This window comes from Mustela lutreola, chromosome X (genome assembly GCF_030435805.1).
Source record: "Mustela lutreola isolate mMusLut2 chromosome X, mMusLut2.pri, whole genome shotgun sequence".
Classification (NCBI taxonomy): domain Eukaryota; kingdom Metazoa; phylum Chordata; class Mammalia; order Carnivora; family Mustelidae; genus Mustela; species Mustela lutreola.
The window spans coordinates 80,740,230-80,759,096 of NC_081308.1; the positions used below are offsets into that span (position 1 = coordinate 80,740,230).

Genomic DNA, 18,867 nt, shown 5'->3' on the forward strand with positions numbered 1-18,867 from the left:
ACTCCAACTTGGAAATTCACATTAGTAAAGATAAGACTTTTTCCCCCCCAAATAAAAATAACATTATGCCAAGAAATCTTATAATTTTAAACTTTTCATTCACTTCATCTAATGTCATATCTTGATTATGAATACATCTGTTCATTGGTAGGATTTTCTTAGGAATGTTTATAATTACCAAGTTCACTTTCATGTTCATTTATATTAGAATTGAACCATTGTGACCAGTAATGGTTTAAAGAAACAAGTACAGATTAACGTAAAAAGTAGACTGGAATGAGAAGCTGTCCTTCATTTGTTATCCATTATCATTAGAGAATGAGGTTGAAGTTAATTTCTGGTGGTAGAAGTAAGTAAGAAGTAAGTCTTCATAATCCAGTCTGTGTGAATTAATTCTTTTCATTGCTAGTGACTCCATGAGGAAATAGTGTGCTATAGTACATTAGGTGTAAGAAGAACCACATTCAAATCCTAACCTCATTTCAGACTCTGCGACCTTTGGTTAGTCATTTAACCTTTTTGTAGTTATGTTTTTCTCATCTATAAGCAGTGAGATAAAGTTTAAATAAAAATGCCCTACTGACATTTCAGGTTTATAATAACAATGAAAAGAAATTGTAGATGTAGAAACATTGATAACCATATTACCACACAAATGTATGTTACTCAGTATTAATTAATGGTGCTAGAAGACTGCTATGGTAGTAGTGCTATGAGATAGACTCTGTGTGAAGCTAATGGGCTCCAAGGGAGTCAGATCTATGATTGTATTAATTATTTCATATTCAAACCAGCTAGTCTAATAGGTTCAAGTCACTTCAGTACTTCTTTGCATATATTTATAATGGAAGGTAATTTTTTATTATTTTGGAGGAGTGTTTCACAAAATCTTTAAGGATGCCAACTTTTATAGTGTGTTAGCAGAAGTAGTCATTATACAGAGTTTATAATGCTTATCAAAAATCTATGGGTGTCTCTTTCAGTTACTATTAAGTCCTTTGATGTTATTAAATTAAATCTAGTGTATGTAATGTAAAACCCCAAATGTCTACTGATAAGTTTCTTTGTTGTTCTATTTTACTATAAACATTTAAACATTGTATTACATATGTTTCAGGGATATGGACTCTCAGGTTCATCAGGAATTCCAGGCCCTCCTCCACCACCTCTCTTGCCTGGTGGTGGGTCATCCCCACCACCACCACCACCACCACCTCCACCAGCACCACCTCTACCTGGAGGAGCTCTCCCTCCTCCTCCACCTCCTTTACCTGGAATGATTGGCATACCACCACCACCACCTTTGTTTGGGGGACCTCCTCCACCATTTCCCCTTGGAGGAGGAATTCTTCCGTTCCCAGAAGTACCTCTTGATCTGCCTTATGGGATGAAGCAGAAGAAATTATATAAACCTGAGGTGCCTATGAAGAGAATCAATTGGTCAAAGGTGATTATGGCTATGACTAGACTAGATTATTTGACCCGTTATTTTTATCACTAGATTATTTTGGCTTTTCCAGTCATAGTTGATCATTAATATGTGAATAACTATTGCTGCATATAAGTATTGCATAATGCTTGAGAAGATGACTGCTGACTCATGCTTTCCTTTGTGAGTTCACCATCTTACATTTATCTTTCAGTCTAGTACCTTGCGAATTGGAAACTCCATAGATAATTCGAAATTAATGTAGAAGTCAAAAGGAAAACCAAAGTGAAAATAGTGCTAGAGAATAGCATATAAAATATATCACTAAATGAAACATGATTTTGGTTCTTGTAGTGTTGTTAAGTACTATAACATTCTTAAATATAATCTTAATTATTGAGCCTTTTTTTAATAGCTACTTTTGTTTTAGAAAAAAAATTTGTCCTAGTTTTTTTTTTTTTAAAGATTTTTATTTATCAGAGAGAGAGCATGAGCAGTGAAAGGGACAAAGGGTGAGGGACAAGCAGACTCCTCACTGAGCTTAGAGCATGATGTGGGCCTCAATCCCAGGACCCTGATATCATGACCTGTGCTGAAGTCAGACACTTAACCAACTGAACCACCCAGGCACCCTTTTCTTGTTGTAGTTTTAAATATTTAGATAGTGTGGAATAGGTGGCAATATTCTGTAGTGATATAACCTAATTATTCTTTATGTAATATACAAAGCGATTTTTTCTATTGAATGTTATTTTGCTTTCTTTTTTCTTTTCTTTCCTTTATTTATTTATTTATTTATTTTTTTTTTTTTTTTTTGAGAGAGATAGAGAGAAAGAATGTGAGGAGAGTAGAGGCAGAGGGGAAGGGAGAGAGAACTTTAAGTAGGCTCCATGCCTGAGCCTGATATGAGGCTTGATCTCATGACCCTGAGATCACAGCCTGACCTGAAATCAAGGGAAAAGGAAAAATAATACAATTTTCCAGACCACAGTTTGGGGAAATGACTCCTCCAAGAACATACTTAGAATGAAATGTGACAGTGTCTACATAGTAAGTTGGTTTAACCAGAATCATGGTTAAACCAGTTTTTAGTTAAGAATATATACTCATGCTTTGCTCATAAGAGTAAATGAGATACTAACATTTTTAGAATGTGGTTATTGTTTATTACGTACATTCCACCAAACTATATGATCCAGATGCTGTTGGTCCAGTTGTCTCTGTATAAATGTTTAATGATACATTCATTTAGTATTTAAACATACAGTGAAATGGTACTAATATAACACAAAGCATCATAGTGTACTGCAAAATACACAGTTCTAATCTTCGGTTTCCCTGTAGTAGTTAGAGCACAGTTCTCTGGAGCAACACTGCCTGGGTTTAATTCCCATCTTTGCCCTTTGCTAGTTTGGACAGCCACTTAAACTTTCTGGGGCACAGTTTCCTCATCTTTAATGTGGAGATAATAATAGGTCATATTTCAAGGGATTATTATAATGATTAGATTAAGTAATATATGCAAATCACTTGACACATTATAGGAGGTATATAAGATGTTAGCTGGATTTTTTATGATTATTATCTTCACCCAGGTCAGTAAACATGGAGAATTAATTCACTTTTCTGAATTTTAGTTTCCTCACTTTTAAAAATCCAAGAGCAGAAAAAAATGTATATGTGTTGGGGGAGGCATTTACTCAACTATTTTTAAGATTCCTTCCAATAGAAGGCTTTCTTAAATGTAATTTGCTATATGGCTAATTGCTTTTGTATATCTTTCCTGTACACTGATAGAATTCTGGGACGTCCCCAGTGAATATTTACTTTAATCTTATTTTGATAGATCCTAAAATTGATTTAGTTAGTAGGTAAATAAAGCAACTATCATTTGAACTTGGTGAAATTGAATTCTTTGAAGAATTAAATATGAAGTAATAATTTGGAAACTTATCTTTGTTATTTTTGTTTCAGATTGAACCGAAAGAACTATCTGAGAACTGTTTCTGGTTAAAAGTTAAGGAGGACAAATTTGAAAATCCAGATCTCTTTGCAAAATTGGCACTGAATTTTGCTACCCAGATGAAAGGTACATCTTATTTTTAAAAATATAAATACTTATTCTGATATATTGAGTCTAGTGCTTTGCTAAAATTTTTAAGTAATATATATACACATGTATAATTTGTCCACCCTGGAAAGAGTCAAACATGAACTGATGATTTTACCCAGCAACTAAAGGAGGATAGCTCATTTTCTTTATTTTTAAGATTTTATTTATTTGAGAGAGAGAGTTTGCAACACGCACAAGTGGGGGAGGAACAGAGGGAGAAGGAAAGGGAGAAGCAGACTGCCCTCTCAGCAGTAATCCTGATATGGGGCTCAATCCCAGGATCTGAGATCATGACTTGAGCTGAATTCAGAAGCTTAAGCAACTGAGCCACTCAGGCACCACTCCTTTTAGTCTTGTTTTTCATTAAGTATTACTATTCATCTGAAAATGTTGGTTTATTTTTATTGCTTAATATGTGAAGTATACTCCTCTATTATAGTTATTATTTTTACTGAGAAGTAGAGGAAATAAATTTGTCAATTTACTATGTAAGGGAAAACAATGTAACAGAATACTAATAGCCTAGAAATTTTCATGAAATTGGAATGAGATTTGGCCAATAGTACATAGTCTTTCCTCTTACATTTATACTACTTATCAGTTTGCTTTTCTAGGAAATTCTATAGTTTTTCCCTACAAACAAATTTTCTGGAATAAAATCAAAATCTGGTAGCTAATAAGTATATTTTACTGATTTGAAAATAGAGTGCTTTGTTTATGATTAGATACTTAACCTCTTGTGAATTTTACACATAATTTTGATACTATATAGGTAACTTCTCAATCTCATAGTTATTAGGATTTGTGAATTTTTGGTATTTTAAGTACTATTTTACAAATACTGCAGAATTGATAGTTCAAATAAGCATATGATATTTTCAGTATGGATGAGTCTCCACAACTAAGAAATTAATATATTCCATATGCCCAACCCTTGGAATTGGGAGCTTTACCATTCATTTGTATGATTTGTCACAGCATGCTCTAGAATGTGAGAATCTGAATTTTGGAAGATTGAGAGAGAGAGAGAGAAAGACTGAGAGAGGTGAATAATACTCCTTTTCAGACGTTCTGTCATATCTTGCACATTGGAGGTGCTTGTGCTGTATTTGTTGTTGCTTGTAGATTGAAGTTCACACACACACACACACACACACACACACACACACCGAAATAGAGGTAATTAGAAGAAATCTGACATTTTGAAAATTCTTGGCATTAGTTCTTTTTTTTTCTTATAAGTAACCTTCACATTAAAAGGGTTCTTTAGTGACTCCAGAGACTATTTGTTATAAACACTTTTTTAAATTAAAAAAGGTAAAAATGCCTATATCACAGTATATATACAGAAAAAAAAAAATAAAAGGGAGCATAATAAGCTTACCCCTTCAATCCCAGATTTACAGCTTCTTCCCCAGAGAAAACCTCTGTTACTAATTTCTCACTTTGTCTCCTAGAAATAGTCCATGCTTCTAGATGAATATGTATATTTATCATTTTTGTTTTTTACTTCTTGCTGTTTTTACTTTATGTACTTGGATGTTATCCATAATACCTTGTGTTCATCTACTACGTTCTTTTGGCAAACTGCATAGAATTTGGTGGTATGGACTTATCCTAATTTATTGAACCAGTCCCCAGTGAATGGGTATTTAGATTAATTCCAGCCTCTTTTGGTATTTCAAGCAATGCTGTGGTGAATGCGTATCTGCATATACCTTTGAGCACATAAGCTCTATTTGTAGGACAAAGTCTAGAAGTGAAATTCCTGGATTAAATGCTGTATACATTTATAATTTTGATATATATTACCAAATTGCCTTCCAAAGAATTTGTATCTATAGTGGCACTTAAAATATATATGAGTATCTGTTTCCCTGCAATCTTTGTCCATCTCAGAGGTGAAAATGGTAAATCATCCATGTTATAATTTTAATTTCTTACATTCAGAGTGAAGGTGAACAGCTTTTATTATATTCAAAGGCAATTTTTATTTACTTTTCTGTGGCCGTCTCCCTCCAGTTCTTTGAACATTTTATATTGAGCAGTTGCTCTTTTACTTATCCATGTATTTGTATTGAGTCCCACAAGAATCATAGATTTTGTGAAATTTTAGAGTTAGTCTGAACCATAGAAATGATTAGTCTGGACTCTATTTTACAACTGAAGAAAATGACCTTTGAGACGTAGAGGTAAGTATAAAATCCATTAGAGAGTTTATAAAGGTAGTGTGATATGGTGGAAAAAGCTTTAAGAAATGGAGTCACACTTTCATTCCAGCTATAATGCTTGTAACCTCTAAGACTGAATTTTCTCATCCATAAAATGAGTAGACTAATGTTTATCTATTAGTGTTGTGAGAATTAAATAAGGTTATATATTCAACGCACCCAGCACAGTTTTTAGTATAGTAGGCACTTAACAAATATTAATTCCCCTTTCCCTTTCATTTAGCATGATGCTGTGTGTGTGTGTGTTTTGCTTCAGTTGTTGACAATACAGCTATTAATTCAGCAAGAGAATTTCCAGCACTTGGTAGAGCCAGTCAGTTACAATAGAAGCAATTCTTATTACAGGTGCTAAAACTTAATAAAAGTTATATAAAGGCTCTCATCTACTCACTGCTAAGAACACTGCATTCCAGTTCTTAGCTCAGATTCTCTGAATTTTATGTGTGATACTAGTACTATTACTTTCCTAATTTTGAGTATTTGAGTACAAAGCAGGTCAGGAACACCTTTCAGTAATATTACTTTTACTAAGATTTCTTTTTCTTTCTTTTTTTAAGATTTTATTTATTCATTTGACAGAGATCATGAGTAGGCAGAGAGAGAGAGAGGAAGGGAAGCAGGCTCCTTACTGAGCAGAGCCCCGTTGCGGGGCTTGATTGCAGGACCCTGAGATCATGACCTGAGCCGAAGGCAGAGGCCCTAACCCACTGAGCAACCTGGGCACCCCAATATTTGTTTTTCAAAAGGACATTTAAAGGAATAATTAGGCATCATAGCATATTCCAGACATTTATTTTAATGACACTTAGTAACTATTGATTGAACTTACTATAACAGCTGAAGTTCCTTGTCACTTGCAGTATCATAATTTGGCCAATAGATGGCAGGATCAGTAAGAAATTAGGAGGCTCTGGCTCCAGTGAACTCCAAACACATTTTCCTAGCTTTCCTATCTCCAGGAACCACTTTCTTTCCCATTTTGCTGTTGCTTGCCACTCACTCAGTTGCATTCTGGAGGGAGGAACACACTCATTGTTTCTAAGACTTATTTCCAAAGCTCTTAGACCTAGTGTCCCAAAATCTTTTGAGAATTCTCTCCTGTTGCAAGGGTTTGGAGAGCTCATGTCTTATTTTTCCTAAATGCACTGAAAACATTGTTATTCTGTGTTAAGAAAATGTTTCACTTAAGAGTTCAAAGTGCTTCAGATTGATGAATAGAAAGAAGTTTTTTTTTTTTTAATTTATTTATTTAAGAGAGAGGGAGATCACAAGAGTGGTGGGGGAGGAGAAGAGGGATAGAGAGAGAAAGAGGGAGAGAGAGGGAAAGAATTCTCAAGCAGACCCCCACTGATGAGTTGGAGCTAGCCATGTGGCTCAGTCTCAGGACCCTGAGATCATGACCTGAGCTGCAATCAGGAGCTGGTGCATAACCTGTGACTGAGCCAATCAGACACCCCAAGAGACGTTTTAAAATACCTCTGATTACTATAATATTTAAATGTGTAAATACTTAATATGTGAAATTACCATCAAATTATACTTTCTATTTGAATTACTTAAGTGATTTTTAATTTTATGTTAATAAACCAGATTATTTCTAATTTAGGAGAGAATGTATCTCATGTAATTTAATTTATATTTGTAGAGTACTGATTACATGAAAGGTACTCAGTGGGAGGGAGAGAAATGAAGGTCTTGTTCCTCCTGCACCAGGAAACTTACCATCTAATGAGGGAGAGAGGAAGAGGTACATTACATTTAGTCAAGTTATATTAGATGATAACATAGATATTTTTGCACAGGAATGCAGGGTGGAAATACAATTAATATTGGAGTAGGGAAAGGGAAAATCCCATAGGCGATATAATTTGAGCTGGGCCTTGAAATTTAAGTAGAATTTTATAGGGAAAGAAGGAAAAAGACATTCTAGGCAGAAGACACCATTAGAAAAGTATGGGATGAGGTGGGATGAGGTACATACTGGGTCAGGTGTAGCTGTTGAAACCACAGCCTATTGAGTTGGGACTTGGAGGTGAAACTGGTAAGGCAGATTTCATACCTGGGAAATGGGGTTTTGTTCTTTAAGCATTAGCAACATGATATTTTGGTTATAAGCTATTAAGGAGGCCTTTGGCAGATGGATAGGTGATGGGAACGTGATACGTGATGTTGGAAAGCATTGGTTGCGAATAAACCACTAGTAGTTTAGGCAAGATATGATGATTTCCAGATTAGTATGAATTCTTAATCTCTAAGGTATTCTAGTTCCCAAATTCTGTGTTCCCATGATTATAATATGTAGGTTCTTACAAGCTGTAATGATGCTGTGTGACAAACTATATCTCCCAATGCTCTCTGGATTAATGAAAAAATATGTTTAAGATGCAGCTTCAAAAGCCCCTGTTAATACTTTTAAGTGTATATAATATACTCTTAGAATTTATATGTGTGTTGTAGTTTAGTATTCAGTTTGATGATATCTGGGGCCCTATAAATACCAAGGCTAAAAATAATACCACTTTTCTTAAAAATCTGTAGTAATTATAGATAATAGTGATATTAAATAAGAATTAAAGTAATGACAGTTAATAATAACTAAACTTAAAATAGTAATAAAATATGTAGGTTATAACTGCTAATTCTAATTAGAATTTCTAGGGTTCTCTAGTGGTTTCAGGAAGAATAAAAATTGCGTGGAAGTTGTAAGCAATTTCTTTGGTTTTAGTGTTGCTTGGAGGCAATAAAGGAAATAAACATAAAAGGTTAATAAAATTTAGCTTCTTCAGTATTATATTTCTGTAGTGTAATTTAACTTTAATAATAACAGAAAATTGAGGAGCTATAAATATTTCAGATGCATATAAATGCCATTTTGCAAATGCTTAAGCATAGCTTTAAAATTATGGTGGAACTGAGTTTAAAAATGTATTTATGTAAAAGTACTTTCCCTCTAGAATCATATTTTTTTAAAGATTTTATTTATTTAATAGATCACAAGTAGGCAGAGAGGCAGGCAGAGAGAGAGGAGGGGAAGCAGCCTCCCTGCTGAGCAAAGAGCCTAATGGGGGGCTTGATCCCAGGACCCTGGGATTATAATCTGAGCTGAAGGCAGAGGTTTTAACCCACTGAGCCACCCGGGTGCTCCTAGAATCATATTTTAAATTGTGTTTCTTAGTCATTGATTCTGCTAGCTATGTTTGAAAATACCTACCCTTATGTGGTTGCTTAATATAGTCTTTTGTATTTAGTGAAGCGATGATAAAACAAAAGTGTGTTAAAATCTAATTCATCTCTGTCTTCATAATATGGAAATTCTTAGAATTGACTTGAAAATAGTGAGATGTCTATGTTTGAGTGTACATCCTCTATAAAATGAAAGTGTGAGATATCTATGTTTGGTGTACACCCTCTATAAAATAGTGCTAAAGTGTGCTGAGAGATGTGGTATTCTAACAAATAATTTGTCATCTTAATGACACAGTATGCATGTTCTGTACTATACACTTTAATATATATGGAAACAAACCAGGGTTAAATCTTTCAGGCAGCCAACTAAACAGCGTATTTACCTGTATATCATTTAACTTATGATGATAACACCCTTTCCACTTGGCATGGTCTTTTTTTAATTTAATTTAATTTGTTTTTTTCAGTGTTCCAAAATTCATTGTTTGTGCACCACACCCAGTGCTCCATACAATACATGCCCTCCTTAATACCCACCACCAGTCTCAACCAACCCCCAGCCCCCTCCCCTCCAAAACCCTCAGTTTTTTTCTCAGAGTCCACAGGCTCATGGTTTGTCTCCCCTTCCGATTTCCCCCCACTCACTTCTCTCCATCTCCCAATGTCTTCCGTGTTATTTCTTATGCTCCAAAAGTCAGTGAAACCATATGATAATTGACTCTCCCTGCTTGACTTATTTCACTGCGCATAATCTCCTCCAGTCCCATCCATGTTGATACAAAAGTTGGGAATTCATCCATTCTGATGGAGGCATAATGCTTCATTGTATATATGGACCATATTTCTTTATCTATTTCTCCATTGAAGGGCATCTTGGTTCTTTCCACAGTTTGGCAATTGTGGCCATTGCTGCTGTGAACATTGGGGTATAGATGGCCCCTCTTTTCACTACATCTTTATCTTTGGGATAAATATCCAGTAGTCAATTGCAGGGTCATAAGGTAGTTTTATTTTTAATTCAAGTCATCTCCACGCTGTTTTAAAAGTGGCTGCACCACCTCACATTCCCACCAATAGTATAAGAGGGTTCCCTTTTTATCACATCCTCTCCAACACTTGTTGTTTCCTGCCTTGTTAATTTTGGCCATTCTGTCTGGTGTAAGGTGGTATCTCAATGTGGTTTTGATTTGAATCTCCCTAATTGCTAATGATGCTGAACAATTTTTCATGTGTCTATTAGCCATTTGTATGTCTTATTTGGAGAAGTGTCTGTTAATGTCTTTTTCCCATTTTTGACGTGATTGTCTGTTTTGTGTGTGTTGAGCTTGAGGAGTTCTTTATAGATCTTAGATATCATCAGCCCTTTGGCTATAGTGTCATTTGCGAATATCTTCTGATTCCGTGGGTTGCCTCTTTGTTTTGTTGACTGTTTCCTTTGTTGTGCAGAAGCTTTTGATCTTGATGAAGTTCCAGAAGTTTCTTTTTGCTTTTGTTTCCTTTGCCTTTGGAGACATATCTTGAAAGAAGTTGCTGTGGCCAATGTTGAAGAGGTTACTGCCTATGTTCTCCTCTAGGATTTTGATAGATCCCTGCCTCACGTTAAGGTCTTTATCCATTTCAAGTTTATCTGGGTGTATGGTATAAGAGAATGGTTGAGTTTCATTCTTCTACACATAGCTGTTCAATTTTCTCAGCACCATTTATTGAAGAGACTGTCTTTTTTCCATTGGATTTTTTTTTTCCTGCTTTGTCAAAGATATTTGACCACAGAGTTGTGGGTCTATATCTGGGCTCTCTACTCTGTTCCCCTCGTCTACATGTCTGTTTTTGTGCCAGTACCATGCTGTCTTGGTGATCACAGTTTTTGTTGTAAAGCTTGAAATCAGGCAGTGTGATGCCCCCACTTTTGTTTTTCTTTTTCAACATTTCCTTAGCAATTCAGGGTCTCTTCTGGTTTCATACAAATTTTAGAATTGTTTTTTCTAGCTCCTTTAAAAGTGCCCTTGGAATTTTGATCAGGATGGAATTGAAAGTATAGATGTCTCTAGGCGGTATAGACATTTTAACAATATTTATTCTTCCTATCCATGAGCATGCAATACTCTTCCATCTTTTTTTGTCTTCAGTTCCTTTCATGAGTGTTCTGTAGTTCTTTGAGTATATATCCTTTACCTCTTTGATTAGGTTTATTAGCAATTATCTTATGGTTCTTGGGGCTATAGTAAATGGAATCAATTCTCTAATTTCCCTTTCTATATTTTCATTGTTAGTGTATAAGAAAGCAACTGTTTTCTGTACATTGATTTTGTATCTTGCCACATTACTAAATTGCTGAATTAGTTCTAGTAGTTTTGGGGTTGGAGTCTTTTGGGTTTTCAATATAAAGTATCATGTCATCTGTGAAGAGAGAGAGTTTGACTTCTTCATTGCCAGTTTGAATACCTTTTATTTTTTTTTTTTGTTGTTGTTGTCTAATTGCTGTTGCTAGGACTTCCAGTACTACGTTGAATCACAGTGGCGAGAGTAGACGTCCTTATTATGTTCCTTATCTCAGAGGGAAGGCTGTCAGCTTTTCCCCATTGAGAATGATTTTGCTATTGGTTTTTCGTAGGTAGATTTTATGAAGTTGAGGGATGTTCCCTCTATCCCTATACTTTGAAGTGTTTTAATCAGGGACGGATGCTGATTGGCACGAAAGATGCTTCTCTTTACTTTCAGTCTGGATGTATCTTTAGGTTCAAAATGGATCTCTTGTACACAGCATATGGACGGGTCCTGTACTTTTTATGGTTTTTTCCAACCTAGCTATTTCCTGGACATTTGTTACCCTGAATTCCCTTTTTGACATATTATTTATGTCCATATCCAGTAGCTCTGATGGAGACGACACAGTCTCTGAATTTTTCCTCTTTTGGGTGTTCATTCTCCTAGTCATTTTGGTGAGAGGTGCTTGAGGGGATTTGTACCTGAATATTTATGTGATCCAGGCAGGGTACACCCTGGAACACTTCTGAGCAATTACAAGTCACCACCGAAAAGAGAAAAGGAGAGATAAAGAGAGAGACAACAAAACAAAAAAAGAGAAGACCGTGCCAGAATGGGCCCTAAAGGTAAAATTTATAAGGTATATAAACAAAAGCAGACCAAGAAAATGTTGAATAAAAGTAAATGACAAGGAAAAAAAAAACCCAGCCAAAAGGAAACCTCCAAATAATATTTATATACTACCAGAACAAAAACATATACACAGAATCACTGACAGAAGAAAAAGATGGGAGGGTGGTTATGAATCCTCAGTGTGGGCGAGAAAGGTTATTTTTATTCTTACTGGGTGTATCTTGATATGTTTTTTAAAGCCCTCAATTTTCCAGACATAAAGGGAGATTAAAACTGTTTTATATATAGGGGTAGTATTGATAAGGGAAAGTAGATTACCTTGAAGCTTATATCTATATGTATATTTAGAAAAATAGAAAAGAAAAAGGAAAATTCGTGTATATATATGAAAAAAAGTTCAATTTAAAAGGTTATTATGGAATATGTTATATTAAACCTCTGGTTGTGATGGTTTGTAGGGTATAAAAATTAAAAGGAATAAGAATAGTGAGAATGAATTAAAAATAAAAATATGTGGAGGAGGAGTCAAGATGGTGGAGAAGTAGCAGGCTTAGACTACTTCAGCTAGCAGGAGATCAGCTAGATAGCTTATCGAAAGATTGTAAACACCTGCAAATCCATGGGAAGATCGAAGAGAAGAACAGCAATTCTGGAAACAAAAACAACCACTTTCTGAAAGGTAAGCCTGGCGGAGAAGTGAATCCAAAGCGACGGGAAGATAGAACCCAGGGGGAGGGGCCTCGCTCCCGGCAAGCGGCGGATCAACGGAGCACAAAATCAGGACTTTAAAAAGTCTGTTCCGCTGAGGGTCATCGCTCCAGAGGCTAAACCGGGGCAAGGCCCACGCGGGGTCAGCGTGGCCTCAGGTCCCGCAGGGTCACAGAGAGGTCGGAGGTGTCTGAGTGTCGCAGAGCTTGGGGGTATTGGAACAGGAAAGCCGGCTGCAGAGACAGAGCCGACAGTAAGCTCGCAGCTTGGGGTTACCTTGAACAGGTCGCAGGCTCGGTGAGCTCGGAGTGCGGCCTGAGTTCAGGCAGACGGGAGTAACTGGGCACTGTTCTCTGAGGACACACTGAGGAGTGGGGCCCTGGGCTCTAGCTCCTCTGGGCCGGAGACCAGGAGGCCGTCATTTGTATTCCAGTCCTCCGGAACTCTACGGAAAGCGCTCAGGGAACAAAAGCTCCTGAAAACAAACCCGAGTGGAACTCAGCCCCTGGAAGGGTGGTGCAATTCCTCCTGGGGTAAAGCACTTGAGAATCACTACACCAGTCCCCTGCCCCAGAAGATCAACAAGAAATCCAGCCGAGACCAAGTTCACCTACCAAGGAGTGCGGTTTCAATGCCAAGGAGAGCAGCAGAATTCCAGAGGAGGAGAAAGCAAAGCACGAAACTCATGGCTTTCTCTCTGAGATTTTTTTAGACTTGCAGTTAATTTAATTTTTTTCTTTTTCATTTTTTTTCCCTTCTTCGGCCAAAATTTTTTTTTAACTTTTACCCTTTTCTTTTTTAACGTTTTTAAACTAGTTTATCTAATATATATATATATATATATATATATATATATATATATTTCTTTCTTTTTTATATTTTTCTTTATTGATTTTTAAAAATTTTTTCTTTTCTTTTATTTTCTTTCTCTCTTTCTTTTTGAACCTCTTATAATCCTCTTTCTCCCCCCTCACAATTTGGGATCTCTTCTGATTTGCTTAAAGCATATTCTCCTGGGGTTTTTGCCACCCTTTTAGTATTTTACTTGCTCCTTCATATACTCTTAGCTGGACAACATGACAAGATGGAAAAATTAACCACAAAAAAAAGAACAAGAGGCAGTACCGAAGGCTAGGGACCTAATCAAAACAGACATTGGTAATATGTCAGATCTAGAGTTAAGAATGACAATTCTCAAGGTTCTAGCCGGGCTCGAAAAAGGCATGGAAGATATTAGAGAACCCCTCTCGGGAGATATAAAAGCCCTTTCTGGAGAAATAAAAGAGCTAAAATCTAACCCAGTTGAAATCAAAAAAGCTATTAATGAGGTGCAATAAAAAATGGAGGCTCTCACTGCTAGGATAAATGAGGCAGAAGAAAGAATTAGTGATATAGAAGACCAAAGGACAGAGAATAAAGGAGCGGATCAAAAGAGGGACAAATAGCTACTGGACCACGAGGGGAAAATACGAGAAATAAGTGACACCATAAGACAAAACAACATTAGAATAATTGGGATTCCAGAAGAAGAAGAAAGAGAGAGGGGAGCAGAAGGTATACTGGAGAGAATTATTGGGGAGAATTTCCCCAATATGGCAAAGGGAATGAGCATCAAAATTCAGGAGGTTCAGAGAACCCTCTCAAAATCAATAAGAATAGGCCCACACCCCGTCACCTAATAGTAAAATTTTCAACTCTCAGTGTTAAACAGAAAATCCTGAAAGCAGCCCGGGAAAAGAAGTCTGTAACATGCAATGGTAAAAATATTAGATTGGCAACTGACTTATCCACAGAGACCTGGCAGGCCAGAAAGAGCTGGCATGATATTTTCAGAGCACTAAACGAGAAAAACATGCAGCCAAGAATACTATATCCAGCTAGGCTATCATTGAAAATAGAAGGAGAGATTAAAAGCTTCCAGGACAAACAAAAACGGAAAGAATTTGCAAACACCAAACCAGCTCTACAGGAAATATTGAAAGGGGTCCTCTAAGCAAAGAGAGAGCCTACAAGTGGTAGATCAGAAAGGAGCAGAGACCATATACAGTAACAGTCACTTACATGCAATACATGGCACTACATTCATATCTCTCAATAGTTACCCTGAATGTTAATGGGCTAAATGCCCCTGTCAAAAGACACAGGGTATTAGAATGGATAAAAAAACAAAACCCATCTATATGTTGCCTACAAGAAACTCATTTTAAGCCCGAAGACACCTCCAGATTTAAATTGAGGGGATGGAAAAGAATTTACCATGCTAATGGACATCAGAAGAAAGCAGGAGTGGCAATCCTTATATCAGATCAATTATATTTTTAGGCAAAGACTATAATAAGAGATGAGGAAGGATACTATATCATACTCAAAGGATCTGTCCACCAAGAGGATCTAAACATTTTAAATATCTATGCCCCCAACGTGGGAGCAGCCAACTATATAAACCAATTAATAACAAAATCAAAGCAACACATCAACAATAATACAATAACAGTAGGGGACTTTAACACTCCCCTCACTGAAATGGACAAATCATCCAAGCAAAAGATCAGCAAGGAAATAAAGGCCTTAAATGACACACTGGACCAGATGGACATCACAGATATATTCAGAACATTTCATCCCAAAGCAACAGAATACACATTCTTCTCTAGTGCACATGGAACATTCTCCAGAATAGATCACATCCTCGGTCCTAAATCAGGACTCAATTGCTATCAAAGATTGGGATCATTCCCTGCATATTATCAGACCACAATGCTCTGAAGCTAGAACTCAACCATAAGAGGAAGTTTGGAAAGAACCCAAATACATAGAGACTAAACAGCATCCTTCTAAAGAATGAATGGGTCCACCGAGAAATTAAAGAATTATTGAAAAAAATCATCGAAACAAATGATAATGAAGATACAATGGTTCAAAATCTGTGGGACACAACACAGGCAGTCCTGAGAGGAAAATATATAGCGGTACAAGCCTTTCTCAAGAAACAAGAAAGGTCTCAGGTACACAACCTAACCCTACACCTATAGGAGCTGGAGAAAGAACAAGAAAGAAACCCTAAGCCCAGCAGGAGAAGAGAAATCATAAAGATCAGGTCAGAAATCAATGAAATAGAAACCAAAAAAAAACAATAGAGCAAATCAACAAAACTTGGAGCTGGTTCTTTGAAAGAATTAATAAAATTGATAAACCCCTGGCCAGACTTATGAAAACGAAAAGAGAAAGGACCCAAATAAATAAAATCATGAATGAAAGAGGAGAGATCACAACGAACACCAAAGAAATACAAACTATTATAAGAACATACTATGAGCAACTCTACGCCAACAAATTAGAAAATCTGAAAGAAATGGATGCATTCCTAGAAACATATAAACTACCACAACTGAACCAGGAAGAAATAGAAAGCCTGAACAGACCCATAACCAGCAAGGAGATTGAAACAATCATTAAAAATCTCCAAACAAACAAAAGCCCAGGGCCAGACGGCTTCCCGGGGGAATTCTACCAAACATTTAAAGAACTAATTCCTATTCTCCTGAAACTGTTTCAAAAAATAGAAATGGAAGGAAAACTTCCAAACTCATTTTATGAGGCCAGCATCACATTGATCCCAAAACCAGACAAGGATCCCCTCAAAAAAGAGAGCTATAGACCAGTATCCTTAATGAACACAGATGCGAAAATTCTCATCAAAATACTAGCCAATAGGATTCAACAGTATATTAAAAGGTTTATTCACCATGACCAGGTGGGATTTATTCCAGGGCTGCAAGGTTGGTTCAACATCTGCAAATCAGTCAATGTGATACAATACCTCAATAAAAGAAAAACCAGAACCATATGGTACTCTCAATAGATGCTGAAAAAGCATTTGACAAAGTACAGCATCCCTTCCTGATCAAAACTCTTCAACGTGTAGGGATAGAGGGCACATACCTCAATATCATCAAAGCCATCTATGAAAAACCCCCTGCAAATATCATTCTCAGTTGGGAAAAACTGAAAGCTTTTCCGCTAAGGTGAGGAACATGGCAGGAAATTCCATTATCATCACTGCTATTCAACATAGTCCTAGAAGTCCTAGCCTCAGCAATCAGACAACAAAAGGAAATTAAAGGCATCCAAATCAGCAAAGAACAAGCAAAATTATCACTCTTCGCAGATGATATGATACTATATGTGGAAAACCCAAAAGACTACACTCCAAAACTGCTAGAACTTGTACAGGAATTCAGGAAAGTGTCAGGATATAAAATCAATGCACAGAAATCAGTTGCATTTCTCTACACTAACAACAAGACAGAAGAAAGGGAAATTAAGGAGTCAATCCCTTTTAAAATTGCACCCCAGACTATGAGATACCTAGAAATAAACCTGACCAAAGAGGCACAGAATCTATACTCTGAAAACTATAAAGTACTCATGAAAGAAATTGAGGAAGACACAAAGAAATGGAAAAATGTTCCATGCTCCTCGATTGGAACAATAAATATTGTGAAAATGTCTATGCTACCTAAAGCAATCTATACATGTAATGCAATTCCTATCAAAGTACCATCCATCTTTTTCAAAGAAATGGAACAAATAATTCTAAAATTTATATGGAACCAGAAAAGACCTCGGATAGCCAAAGGGATATTGAAAAAGAAAGCCAAAGTTGGTGCCATCACAATTCCGGACTTTAAGCTCTATTACAAAGCTGTCATCATCAAGACAGCATGGTACTGGCACAAAAACAGACCCATAGATCAATGGAACAGAATAGAGTGCCCAGTATTAGACCCTCAACTCTATGGTCAACTCATCTTCGACAAAGCAGGAAAGAATGTCCAATGGATAAAAGACAGCCTCTTCAATAAATGGTGTTGGGAAAATTGGACAGCCACATGCAGAAAAATAAAATTGGACCATTTCCTTGCACCACACACAAAACTAGACTCAAAATGGATGAAGGACCGCAATGTGCGAAAGGAATCCATTAAAATCCTTGAGGAGACCACTGGCAGCAACCTCTTCGACCTCTGCCGCAGCAACATCTTCCTAGGAACATCGCCAAAGGCAAGTGAAGGAAGGGCAAAAATGAGCTATTGGCATTTCATCAAGATCAAAAGCTTTTGCACAGCAAAGGAAACAGTTAATAAAATCAAAAGACAACTGACAGAATGGGAGAAGATATTTGCAAACGACCTATCAGATAAAGGACTAGTGTCCAGAATCTATAAGGAACATAGCAAACTCAACACCCAAAGAACAAATAATCCAATCAAGAAATGGGCAGAGCACATGAACAGACATTTCTGCAAAGAAGACATCCAGATGGCCAACAGACACATGAAAAAGTGCTGCATATCACTCGGCATCAGGGAAATACAAATCAAAACCACAATGAGATATCACTTCACACCAGTCAGAATGGCTAAAATCAACAAATCAGGAAATGACAGATGCTGGGGAGGATGTGGAGAAAGGGGAGCCCTCCTACACTGTTGCTGGGAATGCAAGCTGATGTAACCACTCTGGAAAACAGCAGTATGGAGGTTCCTCCAAATGTTGAAAATAGAACTGCCCTATGATCCAGCAATTGCAATACTGGGTATTTACCCTAAAGATACAAACGTAGTGATCGGAAGTGCAATGTGCACCCGAATGTTTATAGCATCAATGTCCACAATAGTCAAACTATGGAAAGAACTTAGATGTCCATCAACAGATGAATGGATAAAGAAGAAGTGGTATATATACACAATGGAATACTATGCAGCCATCAAGAAATGAAATCTTGCCATTGCGACATCATGGATGGAATAGAGCGTATCATGGTTAGCGAAATATGTCAAGCGGAGAAAGACAACTATCATATGATCTCCCTTATATGAGGAAGTGGTGATGCAACATGGGGGCTTAAATGGGTAGGAGAAGAATAAATGAAACAAGATGGGATTGGGAGGGAGATAAACCATAAGTGACTCTTAATCTCACAAAACAAACTGAGGGTTGCTGGGGGGAGGGGGGTTGGGAGTAGGGCGGTGGGGTCATGGACATTGGGGAGGGTATGTGCCTTGGTGAGTGCTGTGAAG

General features: G+C 36.7%; 1 protein-coding gene across 9 annotated transcripts in view; it reads left to right on the plus strand.

Moving 5' to 3' along the window:
* Positions 1–18,867, plus strand: part of DIAPH2 (diaphanous related formin 2) — a 1,001,991-nt gene that overhangs the window by 320,706 nt on the left and 662,418 nt on the right. For all 9 annotated transcript variants that reach the window (XM_059156886.1, XM_059156884.1, XM_059156888.1 and 6 more), the window contains 2 exons: positions 1,118–1,447; positions 3,404–3,518. In XM_059156886.1, coding sequence (XP_059012869.1) covers positions 1,118–1,447; positions 3,404–3,518 — 445 coding nt within the window. The remainder of the gene's footprint in view (positions 1–1,117; positions 1,448–3,403; positions 3,519–18,867) is intronic.